This window comes from Mirounga leonina, unplaced genomic scaffold, assembly GCF_011800145.1.
Source record: "Mirounga leonina isolate KUSES-001 unplaced genomic scaffold, KU_Mleo_1.0 Mir_197, whole genome shotgun sequence".
NCBI lineage: Eukaryota > Metazoa > Chordata > Mammalia > Carnivora > Phocidae > Mirounga > Mirounga leonina.
The window spans coordinates 15,123,262-15,144,982 of record NW_023270494.1 but is presented as its reverse complement, the minus strand read 5'-3'; the positions used below and the strand labels follow the sequence as shown (position 1 = coordinate 15,144,982).

At 35.3% G+C, this 21,721-nt stretch overlaps 1 protein-coding gene across 1 annotated transcript in view; it reads left to right on the top strand.

Annotated features, from left to right (window-relative positions):
* Positions 1-21,721, top strand: part of TANC2 (tetratricopeptide repeat, ankyrin repeat and coiled-coil containing 2) — a 362,442-nt gene that overhangs the window by 175,433 nt on the left and 165,288 nt on the right. The window contains exon 5 of the mRNA XM_035026328.1: positions 10,522-10,632. Within this exon, the coding sequence (XP_034882219.1) occupies positions 10,522-10,632 (111 nt within the window). The remainder of the gene's footprint in view (positions 1-10,521; positions 10,633-21,721) is intronic.

Here is a 21,721-nt window from a genome sequence, read left to right as displayed (position 1 = left end):
TCTCTACTCCCATACCCATGTCTCCATCTCCCTGTCAATCCGTATCCGTTCTTCCACTTCCCTGAATCAAATACTTTCTCCTCCTCATGCAGTTGCCTAAATACTTTGCTCCCATCTCAACGTGGAAAGGACAGAAAATAGAAAATCAAATTAAGTTACCCAATTGAGATATAGTTTACTACAGTGCACGTTTCTCAAATTTCCTTCATTGGCATAGTTCCTTCATGATTTTTGCCATTCCTGCTTCTAACCGTACTTTTTTAACCTAATATTTTCTTTGAATTTCATGCTTTTATTTAAATAAATTTACTTTAAAAGAAATTATATATTACTAGTCAAACTGTGAAGTCAGTACCACACACTGTAACTGTACAATTATCCAGAATGTTAATTCTAGCTAAATACTTTACCTTCAGATGGCACTGACATTAAAATCTTTTCCCTCTTGGGCACCTGGGTGGCTCAGTTGGTTAAGCGACTGCCTTCAGCTCAGGTCATGATCCTGGAGTCCCGGGATCGAGTCCCGCATCGGGCTCCCTGCTTAGCAGGGAGCCCGCTTCTCCCTCTGGCCCTCCCCCCTCTCATGTGCTCTCTGTCTCTCTCATTCTCTCTGTCTCAAATAAATAAATAAAATCTTAAAAAAAAAAAAATCTTAAAAAAAAAATCTTTTCCCTCTTTTTTTAAAAAGGTGGATTAGCTAGTATTAGCACATTAAAATTTTCTTCTGGACCTATTCTGAAAGATGGAAACATAATTGAAAAAGGAATAACATTGTAGCCATTTCATTAGTCAGAATAAGCTAGACAATGCGTCATAACATAACAACAACCTTACAAATCGCAGTGGTTTAACACAATGAAGGTCTATTTCCAGTTTACCCAGCAACCCCGGGCAACTGTCCAGGACAGCTGTTCTTTATACAGTCGCACAGCAATTCAGGCTGTTTCAATCTTGTATCTGTACCATCTCAACATGAGACTTCTTTGATTTTCCTGTCAGAGGAGGAGACAGACTATAAAATCATGCAGAGCCTATGACACCTGTGTTCTCATTTCATAAGCCAGAACCAGTCACATAGTCCTTCCTAAACTTCATGGGAGCTGGCAGCTGTGGTCACCCTTATGTCTCGAAAGGAACAGAGACTAGGATGTTGGTAGACATTAGTACAGCCCACCATACTATGTAATTCAGCGCTATTTACTGCCAGTTTTGTAGATCATTTAAAACCATCTCTTGCTAAAATGAGTTCCATACCTTGAAGAACAATATTGTTGATGAAATAATATAATATTCTAAATCGAAAGACCTGGATATGGTTTTATATACTGTGATCTTGGGTAAGAGATCTTGTGATTCTGTTTTCCCATCTGCAGCAAGGTTAATGTGTTCCTCAAAGGAAAATTATGAAATGTAAATAAAAGTGTAAAATAAACTGTTATACACATGTAAACAGGGCACCTGGGTGGCTCAGTCGGTTAAGCGTCTGACTCTTGATTTTGGCCCAGGTGGTGAGATTAAGCCCCAGGTTGGCTCTGTACTCAGTTGGCTTGAGATTCTTTCTCCCTCTCCTTCTGCCCCTACCCCCACTTGTGTGCATGCTCTCTCTCTCTCTCTCAAAAAAAAAAAAAGTTAGCTATTATTTTATTGGTTGTAGCATAGCTTTTTTGAGAGTAAGGTATTTGTTTTTAGAGCTATGTACCTAGCATTAGAATCTGGCTCTAGCAAGAAGTTAGTTTCACTAACAAAGAAGACTATGCAAGTCCCAAACAGAATTACCTGTTCCCACTGATTTTCTAAAACAAAGTTTAAGCATATTTCTCTGCAGTCGAAATGCTCTTTCATAAAAATTTTCTTATACTTCATTTTGCTTTGAGTTACCAAATAAGATCAGGACAAATTTATCATTTTTTGCTCTTTAAGAAAACTGTCATCAATAAATGTAATGTTTTTTATTTGATAAAATTTACAGTGGTGTGTTTAGTAATTTTTAAAACAAAGCAGAGTGATACTTAATAAAACTAAGAATAAATTCATAAATCAAATAAATATTATCTATTTATTATAGACCATTGATATAAAATCTGTAGTTACATGTACCCAAAGTAATCTGTTTTTCTAGGTCACTTGCTCCTGTCCCACCTTCTTCCCTAATTTCCTGATAGAGTTTATAAAGGAGTTCTATTTCTTCTTTAAATAGTTGGTGTAATTCACTAGTGATCCCACCTGGGACATGGCTTTTCTTTATAGAAGATGTTCATTCAGTTTCCTTACGTTTTATTTATCTATTCAAATTTTCTATTTCTTAATGAGTCAGTTTTAATCATTTGTGGCTTTCCAGGAATGTATTTCATCTAAGCTGTCTAATTTGTTGGCATAAAGTTGTTCATAACCTTCCCTTATAATCCTTTTCATTTCTATAGAGTTGATAGTGATGTCCCCTCTTTCATTCCTAATTTTGATAATTTGTGTCTTTGCTGTTTTTCTTGATCAATCTAGTTCAAGGTGTTTTCAATTTTGTTCATCTTTTCAAAGAATTCTGATTTCAATACAATTCTGTTTTTATTTACTATTTTATTGCTTTCTCCTATAATCCTTCTTTCCTTTTTCTGCTTGATTTTAATTTTAGTTTGCTCTTTTTCAACTTTTTAGAAGCATGAACTATTTCCCTAGTAGCTTTTTAACTGTTATATCCATAAAACTCTTCTTTGAAACTTTTTAAAAAGGTAAATTAGAAAGACTTAGTAATTCTCTCCAAATTAGCTTTTAGAAATAACCTTGTACTTTTGATTTTAAATAGAAAATTAATGAACATTTATTAAGCTTTGTACTGAGTTGGGAGGCATTCTGAAGTACATTTTTTCTCTTCTTTAAGCCCTGTGGCCCCTGTTTCATACCTTTTTGTGGCACTTAGCTTTCTCTGCTTTATATCATGACTGTTCTTACTCTGTCTTATCTCCATCATTGAGTTCTTTCAGGCCAGAAACTGTTTTAATCATGTTTGAATCCCATGGAGCATCTAATACTGAGCTCTGCACATGGTAGAACACAGTAACGTTTTACTGAATTGAATGGAAGAGCTTTCTCATACATTTTATGGTTGGTTTACAAATAGTTGTATTCAGTTTTCTAACAAAACAGTTCTCATTTTAAAAGTATCACTCTTTATATGTGAAAATTTCATTTAGCATTAAATTTACATTTTGTGTAAATGATGTGTCTTAATGCTGCCAAATGATTATGAGAATCCCTAATATGTATCCTGATGGCTCTGTTTTTGTTTACATAGAAAGTAGATTCATAATTATATAAAACTCTGTATATAGAGTTTTTAGTAATATGTTGTCTATATATAAACTTTCACCTCACAACTAGAACTTCTGAGTAAGAAAGTGCAAGTAAACCATTTAGCCCCAATATCGCGACCTCTAGTCAGTAGACAACTTTATGAATATATTTGTGATAACCCATTATTCTTGAAGTTGTTGGTTGTGAATAAGTAAATACACTAATGTACCTTCTCAAATTCCATTTCTTTTTGTTATTTCTGGGTAACAGTTTGCTGCGTCACTGAAACTGAGTAGTTCTATCCTTTATTGGATTATGTACAAATTTAAAATTTTTAATGGCATTTCAGTTATTTGGATGTTGTTACTTCAGAGTTTTTTGTTTTGTTTTCATCATTAGGAAGTTAGTGTTAAACTCTTTATGTAGTAGTTTCTTTAAAAAAAACTTATTTTGACTTCCAAATTACTAAAGTTTTAACAGTCAGAATATTTTCCCCACATTTGGATAGCTTCTGTAGTCTTTGCGTGATGCTTCAGGGAATCCCTTCCTTTTACTGGGACCATAATGCCATAAGTTGATGATGATTAACTAGCTTGCTTGCTTGCTTGCTTGCTTGCTTTTTTTAATGGATATAGTTGCTGTTATTCTTGGAAATGGTAAAACTATGTAAGGTGGTTTTTTTATTCAAATAAAATGAATTCCTTTTTCCTCCTTCTAAGGCTGTTCACTATAATCAGTGGAGATAAAGAAGGTTCATATATGAGCCTGTCATGGATAACTAGAGGCCAAACACTAACCAATATTTGAATTGGTAAACAAAGTGTACTTTGCCACACTGCACCCGTTTTGTATTTCACTTATATTTGCACAGCTTTCAGAGAAATCCGATGTCTGTTATGTTTGTTGTCAAGAATATGTGCATTGTATCTCTAACTACATAATATATCTTTATTCAGATTTAAAATAAATATGTTCCAATTATTTGATACTGCATGGCATAATATGGATGTAAAACAACATGGAACAATTTTTATTTGCAAAGTAGAGTCAGAGAGTGGGGAGACTAAAGGGTAGTGGGGAGGATAGTGCATGGTAATTGAGGAAGTTGCAGGAAAAAGAAAAGTGTATAAAACATATATTTCATTTATTATACTTTCATAGGTAATCAGAAGAAAAGAGAACTGGAAAATACTCTGCAGCTATGTATTAATTTTGTAGTTGGTTTTAGATCAATGAGGTTTTATTTTTCATTATAAAGAGTCAAACTGTTTCTACAGTAGATCAGCCTTTATTTGATAAAGATTGTCCTGTCAAGTTCTGATTTCCTCTTTCTACATTGTATCTGGAGGTTTTTGTTTGTTTTTTCTTTTCTTTAGATAGATACTTTCTCCTTGCAAAAAAAAACAAAAACAAGGAACTGTGTGAATTATAGTTCTTTTTCTTCATCTGCTTTTCACTTACTCTATGCCAAGTTGTCAAATTCAATTGGTTTTTCTTTCTCTCTCCCTTTTTTTTTTTACTTTGTTGTTTTTGATTCCTCTGTTTTGGGGGAAGTGCATAACCAAACAGTAAAAGCTCCTTGACATTCCCCTTCCTTCAAGGTGTTGCTTACGTCATTTAAGCACGATTACAAGCAGTAATTAATTAGGAGTTCGGATCGGTTAGAAGGATGGTATTCCCTCCTATTTCCAGATTTTAACCACCATAGACTGGGGATTAAGAAGGAGGAAATAAAGAATGTCACAAATATCTCTCCTACCCTTCTCCCCTACTCTCCCACTCCAGGAAATTCATGGTACCCAAAGGTTTATTTTCTAATAAGTGTTTAGGAGCTAAAATGTTATGAATATTCATATAAGTTTCTGCCTATGAGGGGTGCCTGGGTGGCTTAGTTGTTAAATGTCTGCCTTCCGCTCAGGTCATGATCCCAGGGTCCTGGATCGAGCCCCCACATCAGGCTCCCTGCTCAGCGGGAAGCCTGCTTCTCCCTTTCCCACTCCTCCTGCTTGTGTTCCCGCTCTCATTGTCTCTCTGTCAAATAAATAAATAAAATCTTAAAAAAAAAAAAAAAAGATTCTGCCTATGAAAGCTCTGTTAAAAACTTTTTAAAATACAGTTTTCTCTTTCCAGATAAAATTTCCACTGTTTTTCTCCACCTTCCTTAATAGTTCTCCAGTTCATATGTTTTTCTACTGTGTTTTCCTCTAAGAGTTTTAGAATTTTAATTCTTACATTTAGGTCTTTGATCCATTTTGAGTTAATTATTGTATATGGTGTAAAATATGGATCCAACTTCATCCTTTTGCATGTAGATATCCAGTTTCTCCAACACCATTTATTGAAAAGATTGTTCTTTCCCCATAAAATGGTCTCGGTACCTTTGTAAAATCATTCAACCATGGGGTTTATTTCTGGAATCTCTGTTCAGTTGGTCTATATGTCTGGCTTTAAGACACATCCCACACTGTTTTGATTACTTTATAGGAAGCTTTATGGTAAGTTTTGAAATCATGAAGTGTAAGACTTCCTACCTTGTTCTTTTTATGATTGGCTTGGCTATTCAGGGTTCCTTCAGATTCTGTATGAATTTTAGGATGGATTTTTCTATTTCTGCAAAAAATGTCATCGGGATTTTTATTAGGATTGCATTGAATCTATAGATCACTTTGGGAAGTATTGCCATTTTGACAATATTAAGTCTTTGAATCGGTGAACAAGGGATGTCTTTCCATTTATTTGTGTCTTTAATTTCAGCAACAGTTTGTAGTTTTTCAGTGACAAGTCTTTAGCTTCCTTGATTAAGTTTATTCCTAAGTATCCTTTTTATTGCTATTTTAAATTGGATTGTTTTCTTAATTTCATTCTGGGATAGCTCATCGTTAGTATCCTTTTGTGTATTGATTTTATATCTTGCAACTTTGCTCGGTTTGTTTAACTGTTTTATTGTGGAATCTTCACTTTTATTTAAGGTTTTCTATATTTACGGAATGTTGTCTGCGAACAGAGATAATCATACTTATTCCACTCTGACTTGGATGCCTTATATTTCTTATTCTCACCTATAGCTAAAATCATTTTGTCCTCCTTTCACATTTGACAATTAACTTGTCTTAGGTTAATCTTACTGAATATGCTCTTTATCATAAAGCCAACTTTGTGAAGAGTTTCTTGGTACTTTATGTTGTTCTCATCTTAAATGAATCCTTCAGTTCTCATTTTCTGATCCTTGCTTTGGTTTGACCTGCCCTCATACCTGTCTCCAATAATTATCTTGAGTCCCATGCCAGTTCCCTCCTAAAAATTCCCATCTGCTCTGAAACCTTTATCAAAGACAGATACCTTAGTAGTTATTTAAAATCCTTATTTTAGTGCCCTTGATACTTGCTTGGATTAGTTGTGCTTCAACATTATCTACAACATTCCAGTTTACAGAGTCACCAACACAGGCAGATTTTCTCATTCACCGTTCACATTGCTGTGTGATATATCTGATTGCTCTTATTTCCCACCCCTCTGTCTCCTCTCCAAGTGATCTTGGAAGAATTCGTGAGTTCAGAAAATATTGATCTTTCTTCAAAATAGACCCCAAATGATGGATACTTATAATTAGGACTCTTTAAAAAAAAAAAAGAAAGAAAGAAACACAACAGTTATATTGCTAAAAGAGTGACTGGAAAAAAAATCTTAACTTTGACCATATACATTAATACTGCTAGAGATGAGGCCTTGATTTATATTTTATAACAACTTTTTTCTTAGGAAAGTCCTCTTCCTTATCTGCTATGATGAGGTATTTATAGATACCTTTCTCTAACCCAATATTCACAAACTTTAGCATGCATAGAATCACAAAGATTGCTAGGCTCCACAGTTTATGATTCAGCTGATCTGAGGTGGAGTCCGATCATTTCAATTTTTAACAAATTCCCGGATAATGCTGTGCTGCTGGTCCAGGACCACATTTTGAGAACCAGTGGTCTAAATCACGTTATTTAATTTTCTTTCTTGACCCACATATTTCTCATTGTCTAACCTAGACCATTTTGATTTGGGTAATCTAACACATTCTAAGTTACAACATGTTTTCTTCAACATTATTTCCTTCTCAATTAAAAGAAAAATAATCGGTGATATCTCCTTTCTTGTCATTCTCCCATGACATCTTCGATGTCTTTGTTTTCTTCCTTCCAACATACATAATTCAGACTTTACAAATCATGCTGCATCTGTGATGGTAGTGATGAGGACAACACCAAAAATCAGTAATAAAAAACAGCTAGCATTTATGGAGGACTTATTATTATGTGCTAGGTACTGTTCTGAGCATTTTATTTGAATTAGTGTAACCTTGCAATCCCCCCATGGTATGGGTACTTAAGTTATTAAGTACAAATAACTGATCGGAAACTTAGAGAAACGTTCTCAGCTAGGAAAAAGTGGAAGAGATGGAATCTAACTTAAGCTTTCTGGTTTCAGAGCCCAGACTTTAATTCCTCTGCTGTCCAACCCCTCACTACTATACTACCATGTTATGTCACAGTAAAATAATCTGGCTTGGTGTTAGAATCCTCCTACCCATCTCATTTCAACCACTTTCTAAAAGATGGTCTGGTAAACCCTTTTGACACAGAATTCTTGTACCCAGCTGAATCATCTTTACCATTTTTTACTATGAAGTCTATTAAAATTCTAGGTTTCCAGGCAAAATATCATGTCCTATCTTTCAAACTGACCTTTTGTGTTCTCCACCGAACGGTATTAAGACTATTGGACAACCTGTCATAGCTGTGATTGTACCCCCTGTGTTTGGACTTACAGGCAGCACTAGTTTTCTGTAATTTGTATGAGAGCGACATTATAATCTACCTTAAAAGATAAAGTCATTATTAGACATGTACAGTATCCCATGAATGAAGGTAGAGATGAAGGTAGAAAAAAAAATCAAATGTCCACCATGAGCTGTAAAGATAACTGCAGTTGGAATTCCTGAGAAGGGAAAATCAAGAAGTCTGCATGGCATCGAATTTACAAATCTCTGGGATCCTGATTTATGCCCTTGACTCTATCTCATAATCCTTATATATTCCTCATATCACCCCCCTCAGTTTCTCCTGCCATCCTTCAGTTTCTTCCTTACATATCTACCCTAAGTTGCTGATTTCTGTCTGACTACTAGCCTACTATTTTCACTATAAAAATTGTTATTAAGATTTTTAGATATATGGAATCCCTTGACCAGGGACCAGTGCTGTCTTTGTCAGAACTCAGCAGGTAAAATATTTATTCTGCTGCCATGAAAAAAAATAATAATAAAAGGGCGCCTGGGTGGCTCAGTTGGTTAAGCGACTGCCTTCAGCTCAGGTCATGATCCTGGAGTCCCGGGATCGAGTCCCGCATCGGGCTCCCTGCTCGGCAGGGAGTCTGCTTCTCCCTCTGACCCTCCTCCCTCTCATGCTCTCTGTCTCTCATTCTCTCTCTCTCAAATAAATAAATAAAATCTTTGAAAAAAAAATAATAATAAAATTCTAGTTAAGGACTTAATAGCTTTAAGAATTAAATTATAAACATTTCTTCTATACAGAGCAATACTGGATAAATAAAATGTTTCATTATTTTTTAATTGGTTGGTGAGATTATAATGAAAGAGCCTCTAATATTGGCTATTAGTAGCCTGCAGATCTGCATATAAATCACTTGAGATCTTTGTGATAGTGACTTTTAAAAATAGTCTCAGTTATTACAGTTTTAGCAGAGGTGAGAGTTCTGCTATTTCAAAGCTTACTTTTGGCGGAGAAACATACCGTTAGCACTCTTAACTCTTGTTGCTATGGAGACAGTAACAGGATTTATTTTGTTTTTTAACATACACTTAAAATATACATACATATTTTAAGATTTAAAATGTGATTTAGTTGCCTGTAGGCTTTGAGTATTGGCACATTTCAAAAGTACTTCTTTTCTTTTTTAATACTTTATTATTTTTATCCTCCAGAGAAAATAGAGAATTCTGGCCATTATAATGACAAAGTTTTATATTACTTTTTACAGGGTCTTTTAGGAATAACTTAGAATCCCCTGTGGATCAGTAATGGATGAGGATTTTGAAGAACATGCAGAAACTTTTGAAAAGAGTAATGTGATCTTAAGCACTCCCATGTCTTGGACACCTATAGTTATGACACAAATATATAATGCATACAACTCAATTTCAGATTCAAATGATACTTTTGAAACAGTGTTATGCTAAGCACTTTCACCCTGTTGTAATTTATTTTATGAAACTCAATTTGAGAGTGCCAAAGTAATCTTCATAATCTTAATTTTTAATGTATTAAACTGATTACTTAAATGTATATTAGTAGTGTTCTTTAATTCTTCCCCCTAAAAATCAATAAATAGAATTTATACAAGCCTTTGATAAATAGAACTTTAAATTCGTGAATTACACTTTTTATTTCATTCCTTATAAGAATGAATGGATTCCATGTCATGGAATATTACTAATCCGTAGAACTCCTGAGTACATGTGCAACTAAATCACCTCTCTTTACCTTTAGCGTCCAGTGTCAGACTGGCATGGCCTAGCTAACATCTTAGACCACTAGCAGTTTTGACTTCTTACCTTAATAAACTGAGCCGTCAGGTGATTGATTTCCTTTTAAGCTAGGTAGATTAATCCTAGTTATGGTATTTATCACAACCGAGGGTCATAGCAGTTATTTCTGGATAAAGAAAACCTTTGGTTACAGTTGTTATAAACAGAATTTTAAAACTCAGCCCTGTACTTTCCTCAGTTCATACCTTTATTTAATGGCAAAGGAAGACAAAATAGCTCTTTGCTTTCTAAAGAAAGAAAGTAGCTAAAGGTGATAGACAATTGCAACTTAGGCTCATAGTTTTGAATATTAGATTTTAGCTTTTCCAGTTTGCAGTGACTTTTTAACAAGACCCATCTCCTCTATGAAGAATGTAGTTCATTTTTTTTTCTGGCACAAAAAAATAGGGTAACCTGATCTGAGTCTGACAGAGTGTGTCGTTCATTTAAGTGCTTCCATCTGTTGCCTGCTGTTCCCCTTACTCATGACCCCTCTATGTTTCTCTCTTTCCCTTCTCCTTCCCTGTTTCTCTTTCCTTTTTCTTTCTTCTTTCCTTTCTGTTTTCTTCTCTCTCTCTCCCTGTCTTTCTCTCTCACCTTTTTCCCTCTCCCTCTCTCTCTGTCTCTTTTTTTGTCCTTAGCCCCTCTGAGGAAGGCAAAGTTTGTTGAGAGCCCACGAATTCCAGAATCCGAGCTTGGCTCACCAACCCTCGCTTCAGCTCAGAAACTGGACGTGGATGCGTACTGCCCTGGTAAGCATGCATGCAAAGTGTCTGCTTTGACAGAGGGAGGTTTGGATCTGGCCCATCCAGCAGAGCAGTGTTTTGCATGTATACTTTTCATAAAAACATATCTGTAACCCCTTTTGCAACGGATTGCATAATTTCCTTATTAGAACATAGTTTTTACTGAATATCCTTTTTTGACTATTGATGTAATAATGAGTAAGTATTGAAAACCATTTCAAGGATAATTTTCAAAAGAATTGAAATAATTTTGGTAGGTAAATAGTTTTTAGGGTGATTTTTGTGATTTGAGATACTTGAAGAAATATGGCTTTGGTCACGTGCAAACAAGAATATTAAAGATACGAATAAAAATGTTCATTCAACACTAGCCCTTTACGTATGACCTACTTTTTCTGATTCCCATTGGATTTCTATTCAGAAAATAGTTGTGATGTTGGAAACATTAAACTTAAATTAGAAAAGAAGCCTTATAGGTTCCCAATTTGGGCTCCTGGACATTCACTTTTAGAAATACCTCTTCTCATGAATGGCCTATGAGCACATGTGGGAGTTCACTAAAACCCTTCTCTTGTGGGAGCCAAGCTGAGACAGAGTCATTATCAGTGCTTAGATTCTTGCAAACTGAGATGAGTTGCCTGGCAACATCCTTTACACTCACTCTACAGTGAGTCCTATAGAGCTGTGTCAGAAATGTTCAAAGATCTAGTTGAGTATACAGATCAGAGCTTTCGTAGAAGGCCTTAGAAGACTTGGTTTTAGGCCTTTTGTTTATTCCTGCTCATTAAAATTGATGTTAAACCACAGAATGAAACCACTTTACAAATTTATAGCATTCTGTCAGCAGAATAAAATGATTTTTAGTTCTAGGGAAGGTATCAATAACTCTAATCTGAAATGTCAGGATAATGTAGCTCTGAAGCCAAATAAGACATGTTTAAGGGGGAAAAAAAGATAATAGGCGAAAACCTGGACCAAACCTAATCAGAGACATTGATTGTATGGGTCAGTTTTAAATATTGAAAGACCTTGGGGATTTTACTTTCAGGATGCAGAATCCCAGGTTTCACCCACTGTCGGAGATGACTATTTTTATTTATTTTTTATTTTATTATGTTATGTTAATCACCATACATTACATCATTAGGAGATGACTATTTTTAAATCAATCACAGTTATGTATTAGGAACCAACTTTTCTGTGTCTGAGAGGAACAAAATAGCTCTTTAAATGGTACCATAGCACATGGTTAGAAGAATCTTTTTCATGTTTTGAGGTACTGTCACACTTCTTGGGCAATGGAATAGGGTGCTTTGCATTTCTTCATGGGAATTTTAGTATAATAAAGTAAAACAAATAAATGCACTAATTCCCTATTCCTGCATTGAGTTTTGGGAAAGAAACTCTGTTGGAGGCCTTTTCTTTTCCAGATTTGCAAGTCAGAATGACTGTCAGGGAGACTAATCTTTCACTTCCTGATTGTCCATCTGACATCTTTAATCTAATCTAGCCATTGTTATTGTCAAGAAGCAAGGTAGCTGCTTTTTGTTGGAATGCCAGTGCTGAATCCCTATGAAAAATCTTATCCATGTTATTTTTTATGTATATTTCCCACAAATATGAATCTTTGCTGAATTGGAATTGAACCAAACTAAACCTCAGTTGAAACTTTCAGAAAGCCAGGAAAAAACTAAAACATGTTGCCAGAATGTTAATTGCCACGCTCCTCAGTCTTTCCTTTTCTTATCTGAACAGATTTAATGCACAGAAACTTCTTAGTGTTTTATACTCTTTTATAATGAAGTTATTAAACTCTCCGAAAATAGGTTTCTACTGAGATAAGATTAGTGACCTGAAGGTTGAAGCTGTTATCTTCTACATAGTACCAAAACTTAACAATGAACAGATGAATTCAGTGTACTCACAAAGTGAACAAATAATCCGTTCCTTTTGAATGTCTCTTACATAGGATACACTAACAGAACAGTGATCGTGTTTTATTGTATACTTATATAGTAACTCAGTTAAAGCTGTTTCTCTTCTTGTCCACCTGCTTTATTCATTATCACATGCAAATTTAGGAAAATAGTATATATATCTCACAGAGACAACAGTCATAAATCAAAGGCTGGAGCAGTGGCTTTCAGATTTTGGCATGCTTCAGAATTACCAGGAAGACTTGTTTAAATGCAAATTGCTGGGCCCACCTCAGAATTTCTGATTCTGTAAACCTGGGTTAGGTTGAGAATTTGCTTTTCTGACGAATTCCCAGGTGGCGCTGAAGCTGCTGGTTGAGGTTCTACACTTTGAGGAACAGCTGGGTTACAGGACTGCTCCAGGCTGCTTACAAGCGGTCCAATGAACAATTCTGGAAAGTCATTCTGCTCTTGACTTCTGAGGATGTTGTTTCTGTATTATCTAAACTTAAACCTTTTGATGCCTGTACTTTAGGTTGGAAGAATAAAGCTTTTGTGTCTAAGAAATGGACATGTCTTTTTTTGGTTGGTCCTTTTGTTCCTGGTATCTGTGTACCTGTGTCTAGTTTTCAGTATTGTCCTACATATAAAAGGAAATTGTGGATCAAACCAGAACAAGTCATTGATACTTGGTCTGCAAAGTCTAGGGAAAGCTATGCTGAGATATAGCTGTTGATCCAGAATATTTGTCTAATAAATTAAGGAATTCAGTCTACATAGCATTAGATTCTAAAATACCTAACTTACATTTTATCATTCCTCAAATCAGACTTGTTGTATGCGGAAAATATGAGAAAAACACAAGTGAACAGTATGGTTTGGTTCTGTACTTAAAACCATGGGACATGATTGATGATTTTACATAAGTGACCTACCAGAGCGTAGGGGATGTAAAGTGAATTGTGTTTGATAATTGTCTTACAGTAGGGAAATTAAGACCTAGAGAATTTAAGTGATTTGGATGGGTCACAAGCAGAATTTATTGTTGAACTCTTGAAGTGGACATTATGTAATCCAGGAATAGATTGCCCATAATTCTGGTACTGTTTAAATTCCATAAACACCCCTTAACTACCCTTAAATTAAAAAGCAGAAAATTCAGTTTTTATGTATGAGACTGGGCTGTAATCTATTTTTAGGATACCCAACTGATATCAGTGATTTCAATAAAAGCAATTCCCAAGGTAAGAGAAACTGATTGATTCATCCTACACTCCTAACTTTCCTGCTTATGGCATTATTTATTAGCTGTGTGGTTTTAGGCAAGTCACTTAACCTTTCTGAGTTTCAGTTTCCTCATCTGTAAAAATAGGAACAGTAATCTTAAATCAGATTAATAAATAGCAAGCACTTAGCAGAAAGCTTGATTCATCGTAAATGCTTATAAATGTTAGCTAATTTTGTTATTCTTGTGATAATCCCAAAGTATATTGCAGGGTGTTAAAGTGTTTTCTAAATAATCAGGGATGGGGGAAGATGTAAAGGTTTAGGGTCATTTTTATTTTATTTTATTTTTTTATTATTTATTTATTTTAGAGATGGAGTGGGGAGGGGAGGGGCAGATGGAGAGGGAGAATCTTAAGAAGGTTCCACACCTAGCGTGGAGCCCAACTCGAGGCTCAGTCTCACAACCCTGAGATCATGACCTGAGGCAGGCAAAATCAAGAGTGGGATGCTTAACTGACTGAGCCACCCAGGTTCCCCTAGGGCAATTTTTAGTTAAATGTATCTTGTGTTTCAGTTCTGATTTCCCCACTACTAGTCATGTCCTAAACATGTGATTTAATGTCTCTTCGCCTGTTTCCTGTCACAGCAACATGGTATATACCATGATGTTATTTCTGTAATTTAACATATTAAATAAGTATTTGTATAGATATATAAATATATATATTCATAGGGAAAACATTGGTTGCCTAATGAGAGAGAGAATTGGGATTGGTTGGGAAGTCAGGAGAGAGTGGGATTGGTGAGATAATGCTCATGTTAGCAGTGGTTGTAGCTGGTTGGTAGGATTACAGGTGGTTTTAATTTTCTTTCTTGGGCAGCATACATTAGTGAAGGAGAGCTCAAGTTCTAGAGTTAGATCTGGGTTTAATTTCTGACTGTCACCTACTAGTTGTAACTGTGTGTTAACTTTCATAACCTTGAATTCTTTGTAACCTTTGATAAAAATAGGTCTTTTATGATAGGTTTATCTCATAGGGTTGTTAAGTAAAATAACATATATGCCAAATGCTTACTTCGGGAAAATAAACATAAGAACACCTTTCCTGTTGTTGTTCATCATCATCATTACACTTTGTTCATTTTCTAAAATTTCTACAATGACCTTGTACTGAAATTTTTAAATTTTTAATCAGATGCCACTAAAGGATGGTGATACTCTTTATTTATACTTTTGTTTCTTAGGGGTTTTTTTATTGGATGTTGTAATAACACAATAACACATCATTTCAACTTCGTCAAGAAATGAATCTTGACACAAATGGCAGGCCAACTCAGCAGTTTTATAGGACTTTTGACTACATGTGCAAGGTTAAGGGCCAAAGTCCAGACTGGTGTTCTAAAAATAGACAGGCTTTTATCCACACCGAATATTTTCAGAGAAATTTGAGATTAATCTTTTTATAATAGATCTTTTAAATCTCTTTAAAAATGGCACTGTCCTTCAAAGGACAGTGTTATTTAAGGTGACAAGATTAGGATGTATTTGAAACTCAAGAATGGGAGAGTTTTATGATAGTTATTTGGTACATACTCATATTTATATATATTTTAAATTCATAAAAGATTTTTCCTCTGGATTTCTTATCAGCATTGTACATTCCGTTGGACAAGTACAAGCTACTGTAGATCAGTGTTTTATAAAAAGTGAGTAATTCCTTGAACCTCTTTTCCCAACTCCTATATAGTTGTGGTCATTCTATTTAAAAGAAAAGGGCGATTTGTTTTCTCATCTTTTTCTTTCCATTTTTCTTTCTGAAAACATTATCAAATGTTATCTTTGTTAGTTAGGTGTGCTTCCTTTGTTTTGCAATGAATTTTATACTTAAGATTATATTTTAAAACCCTCTGTATGATTTTTTGATTGGCATGTAAATACCAGGAGCCTTTTCTTGTAATTCACATCTTCTGCTATGTTGTGTTTGTATTCCCTATGTCTACTATGTTGTAAACACAGTAAGTGTAAAGCAGGGTTTTTAACATGACTTAAACTGCTGAGCTTTAGAGGTGCTCTAAACTCCTTATTATATACAAACATGATTCTGTAATGTACATGTATGCTTCTTTCTTTTTTTAGATTTTATTTATTTATTTTTCCAAGAGAGAGTGAGCACAAGGTGGGGAGGGGCAGAGGGAGAATCAGGCTTCCTGCTGAGCCGGGAGCCCAGTGCAGGACTCGATCCCAGGACCCTGGGATCATAACCTGAGCTGAAGGCAGACGCCCAACCACCTGAGCCACCCAGGTGCCCACATACATGTGTGCTGCTTTCTGTAACAGGCTTCCAAAGCAGTCTGTGACACATACTTTACGCACCTCCAATAAAGGAGAAAAGAAATACTTTTGTAAAGATTGAAATGAAACAGAAGCTGTTAATGGTATAGCTATTAGAACAAATATATATATATATATATATAAATGTATATTTTATATATATGTGGATAGTGGACAGACTTGTAAATGGAATGAAGGGAATAACTGAAAGTGCTGCTGTAATCACAATGTGAAAGTCAGCAAAGAAAGGAGAGCTCAGAAGCAGAGAGATAAACTGAACATATTTCGGTGTATTTTAAGTATGAGAGACACTGCCTGTGTGCCTGGTTACTGGTTATGAAAATAAGCATGCCAAAGAACTAGAATATGAATATGAATAGCTTTTCTTGCCCACACTTCCTTATCCACTAGTAAGTTCTTAACATGTTAGAAAGTTATTTCAGTGCACAGATGCTTTGTTGAATAAAATGTTTCATTTTGATCATTTTTAGTTGTTTTCCTGATTTACATCTTATCATTATTTAAAAGATAGTCTCATCCCACAAACTTTTGGATTAACTTTTCTCAAGATGTTTTGCATCACAAATTCTAAAGACTTGACCTATGAATGTGGTGCCTAGATCCATAAATTAGATATCAAAAAGAACAGTTTTTCCATTAACTGAAAAGCATTTTAACTTACGGTTTTTGAGGCAGTAAAATGCACCGATTTAGAGTAAAATGCACTAGTGTAGACTACAGACCTTGGAGCCAGAGTGCCTGTGTTCAAATATTAGTTCTGTCACTATTTGTGTGACCTTGAGCAAATAACAACCGTAAGAAATTAATTTCCTTATCTGTAAAATGGAGATTATAATATTACCTACACCATAGGAACACTGCAAAGATGTATTAAAATATGTAAAATGATCAAAACAATTATGTATGTAGTCGAGAGTGCTATATAAATCATAGCTACAATTATTATAATGTTTTAGAACCTTTAAGCTCTTTTATTTAAGAATGCTGTGGGTAAGGCTGTCATCCTTTTTAGAGTGCTTTGCAGAGGATAAAATTACACCTGTAACCTGTAGTCATTGGTTGTTTTTATAAGCAATCTATGTATATGTATAGATGCTAAGTTGTGTGGGTTTTGGGTTTTGATTTTTTTAATGGAGGCAGTTTTCCACAGTGGTAAATAACTCAGGCTGAGGGATCAGACAAGCTTGGATTCAACTCTAGCTGTGCCACATATTAGCTGTGTAACTTTTATTACTTTATCTTTCTAATTCTCTTGTTCCTCGTTTGTAAAATGAAGATAGTAATATTGCCTACTCCATAGGGTGTTTGTGATGATTAAATAAGATAATATACATAATTTACTTAGCTCAGCATCTGGAACATCAGTTGTTATAACTAATAACTTGTGTCTCACATGTATATATTATTATAAATTTATTTCTGAAAATAAATGTAGTTTTATATTTTTCTTTTCCTAAACTGTATATAAGTTCCTGCAGCCCAATGTCCGTGAAAAATTCTGTGGGAGGAAGGAAGTGACAGAAAGGTATTCTTGACTTGTATTTTGACACCCAGCAAACCCGAGATTTATGAATTCTGTATGATGTCGCCAGTGCCATCCTTTATTTCTAAGTCACTTAAAATCTTCCTTGTCTTTTTGTTTGTGTTTTTCCTTATCTAGAAGTTATGCATTATAACATTTACGCTTATAGGACTTGTGGGAAGTGTTGGTTAAATTCTATTTATTTTCACTGAGTACCCTTGAAAATAGATCCTGTATTAGTGATTTATTGCTATAAAACGTACCATAAAACTTAGTAGCTTAAAACAACAGCACTTATTATCTCACAGTTTCTGTGGGTAAGGAATTTTGATGCAGCTTAGCTTCTTTCTGTGGCTCAGGGTTGCACATAAGCTGCAGTCAAGTTGACAGCCTGGGCTATAATCATCTCAAGGCTCAACTGCGGAGGGATCCTCTTTCAAGTTTATGTATACAGTTGTTGGAAGGATTTGGTTCCCTGTGGGTTGTTGAACTGAGGGTCTTAGTTCCTCACTAGCTTTTTAGCCAGAGGCCACCTTCAGTTCCTTTCCATGTGGATTTCTCCATAGGGCACCTTACAACATGGCAGCTTGCTTCATGAAAGCAAGCAAGAGGCAAAGTGAGTGCAGGCAAAGTGAGTGCGAGCAAAATGAAAGTGACGGTCTTTTATAGTATAATCTCAAAAGTAACGGGGCGCCTGGCTAGTTCAGTTGGAAGAGCATGCGACTCTTGATCTTGGGGTTGTGAATTTGAGCCCCACGTGGGGTGTAGAGATTATTTAAATAAATAACCAGTTTTTGCCATATTCTGTTTGTTAGAAGCAAGTCACTACATCCAATCCACACTCAAGGGAGTAAATTGGAATTTTGAGGAAAGTTGTTTAAATGAAGCACCGAATTTTTCTTGTTTTTTCTACATATTTGATATGTGCCATCCCCTGGTCTGGAAGCATATATCTTTCTCATCCTTGCATTCCAATAGAAAAATGTACCAACCACTACCCTTCCTTGTTGAAGCTTCTCTAGACTCTGAGGTCATACCACTTGTTCTTAAAGGTTTTAACTACTGGTTCACCAGAATTCCTGCTGTCCTACCCATCTTATTTTCAAAATTCCCTGCCACTTTTAAAAGATATATTTATTTAAGTAATCTCTCCCCCCACTGTGGGACTCGAACTCAAAACCCAGAGATCAAGAGTCACATGCTCCATCGATTGAACCAGCCAGACGCCCCTCCCCTTCTATTTTTCCTATAACTATCTGGAGGTATTTCCCAGTCCAGTACAGTGAAATAATTCTTTATAGAATGGTGCTTTTCTCTTTAAGCCTGAGTGATTTCATCATGTTATTTTAGTGGGCAGTTTCTAGAATAAATCCCAGATTTGGAAGTCAACAGAGAGTAAATTTGTTACTTAGACAAACGTGAGTTTTGAGGATAATACTTTCCTTACTGTGACCAGTATATACCTACCTAGCTTTCCACATTAGAATAAATTGTGCTATGGATGAGGAAATCCAGGCCAATAGGGGAATAATATGGAGAACACTGCATTACAGAAGTAACACTTCTTTACCATAATTTGTATCTCAAACGTATGTCTATTCAAAGCAGACGTTAGAAACTTCAGTTTAAAGCCCAAAGGAATACTCAGTGAGAAACATCAGTCTTAGAGATTTCAGTGAAGCGTTTAAGGTTCTTGAGCTTGTCAAATACTGCTTTTTATCCCAGCCAAATAGTCATCACCATACATCATTGTGCACATACTACTTCTTGTACACTGGGGGCAATTACATAGGCAAGGAAACACTACTCTAAGTGTTGCCAGCAGTGAGTACTTTCTATATATCCTGTCTCTGCAGTGATTCCTATTTCAATGGGAGAGAATCAGAAGTAGGGCATTGTGATAGAAGATTATTAGAATTTTAAAAGCCTGTTTTCTTAGCTAAGTGCCAAACTAATGAGTTAAAAAATATGCAGAGTCCCAGGACACCTGGGTGGCTCAGTCAGTTGGGTGTCTGACTCTTGATCTTAGCTCAGGTCTTGATCTTCAGGTGTTGAGTTCGGGCCCTGTGTCGGCCCCACTTAAAAAAAAAAAATGCAGAGTCCCTAATCTTTTAAAAATTTAATTTCTAAATAGCAAAAGGGAGAACAACTATGTGTTTGTATGTGTGGGTGACTTATTTGCCCACTTATTTATGTCTAAGTTATTAGTAAAAAGACTACAAGATTATTAAAGATTAGATAAATTTACTTACTGTTTTTTAGGGAGCATATTTGTAAAAAAAATCTTCGGCCATTTATGAGATATAATTGATGTACAACATTGTGTAAGCTTAAGGTCTGCAATATGCATGATTTCATATATGTATATATTGCAAAATGATTGCTGATAAAATTTATGGACAATCTCTCCAGAAAATTGCGCCTACATACAAATTTTGCATATTGTCTGGTGTTTCAAAAAAAAATTAATGAAACATTTAGGTTTGTTGCCTTATGTAAATAGTTTTATCTGAAAGCTAGTCTGAACGAACCAAAGTTAATAAGAAAGACTAGAGTAGTCTGACGAATTTGCATTATTTCTAACTTCCATTCCATACCCCAAACAAGGTGTCTTAAATACACCTCTGTAACTGGAGAGATTCCCTAAAAGTTGATCCTTTAACTTGGGCCCTAGGTGAGTTCATTTAAAGAAGAAAGTAATTTGGAAGAGAAGGAAGGGTAAGTAGGAGAGATTCAGACACTTCCATTTTCAAGAGATAGGGTCCTATAATTAAAGATTTCTTAGATTTTTTTATGTACCTGCCCCAACTTAGGCAATTTTTTCCTCAGTTGAGAATTGACAGTGACCTGTGTCACTGATAGCCTAACATGGATCTAGGTTTCTCGTCTATCTCGAGGGACCATTCTTCCCTACATTTCTGTCCTCTGGACCATATTGAGAGATAGTTCTCAGAACTATGGAAAACATCTTAGACTACAATCTTAACCTCCAAACTTACATTTAACTTTAAAATGGTAGACAGATTTTTCTAGACGGTTAATAAAAAACCTGTTTGGTAAGCACATTTTTAAAAATTAGGATTAGAATGCCCTCTTGCTGTCTGTACACTTTGCAGTTCAATATACATTTTTATCATTTCCTACTACCATTAACCCAGCCATGACAGGCATATTAAAACTGCTTGTATCCTGAAGGTATTTGAGCTTGCAATCTCTGCTCTGGGTTACTGGGAGTTGTTATTTTTTTTAGGAGGTGCAAAGAAGCACTGGAGGATAGAAGAATGAAAATTTCCTTTATTCTCTCCCTATTAAAACATAAGATTTCAGGGGATTCACAGACTTCCAAAAGAGGAGGTAGCAGAGGACCTCAGATCAAGAGTTCCTGATTTAGATCCTTTATTAGCTACTGTGGTTAGCTGTACCAGGAGAAAATATTCATGATTGAATAGTTGAAATGTGAAGTTACTTTGAAAAGAAAAGAACTAAGGAAACTTTCCTCAATCAATAACTTCTAGTGGTGTTAGGGAAATATTTGCCATCTCCAGGGCTGTGATCATCAGATGACTCATTCTTGTAGCTCTTCCACCGCTCTCTCCTTCCTGCATCTCCACCAATCATCATCCCATAAACACTAGCTCTTTTCTACCACAGTTTTACAGGATTATATTAAGAATTATCTTAAGAGATCAACTATAGTACTGTAACCCCATCACCTTTACCACTATTATTTTTGCTTATTATTTCTTCTATTTCTTTTGTCTTTTCATACCCCTAATTATTTTTGTGTGCTGGATTTAATATTTGAAAATATTTGTAGAAATAACCTGAAGATAGGATGATGATTTTTTTTTTCCTCCAGAGAAGATTTGTATTTGCTTCTGCCACCTGGGACCAGTTTGATCCAAGTTCAGAGTTTGTGGTTTCCCAGGCTAATCAGATGACATAAGTCAGAATTGCAAGGCATGGTTTACTTCTGGTTTATCTTTACCCCCAGGGTACAGTTAAGGGTTTCAGCCCAAAGTGTAGGTTACTTTACTAGAATTCCCACTCTTGGCAGATCCTAGGCTCCAATTTTTC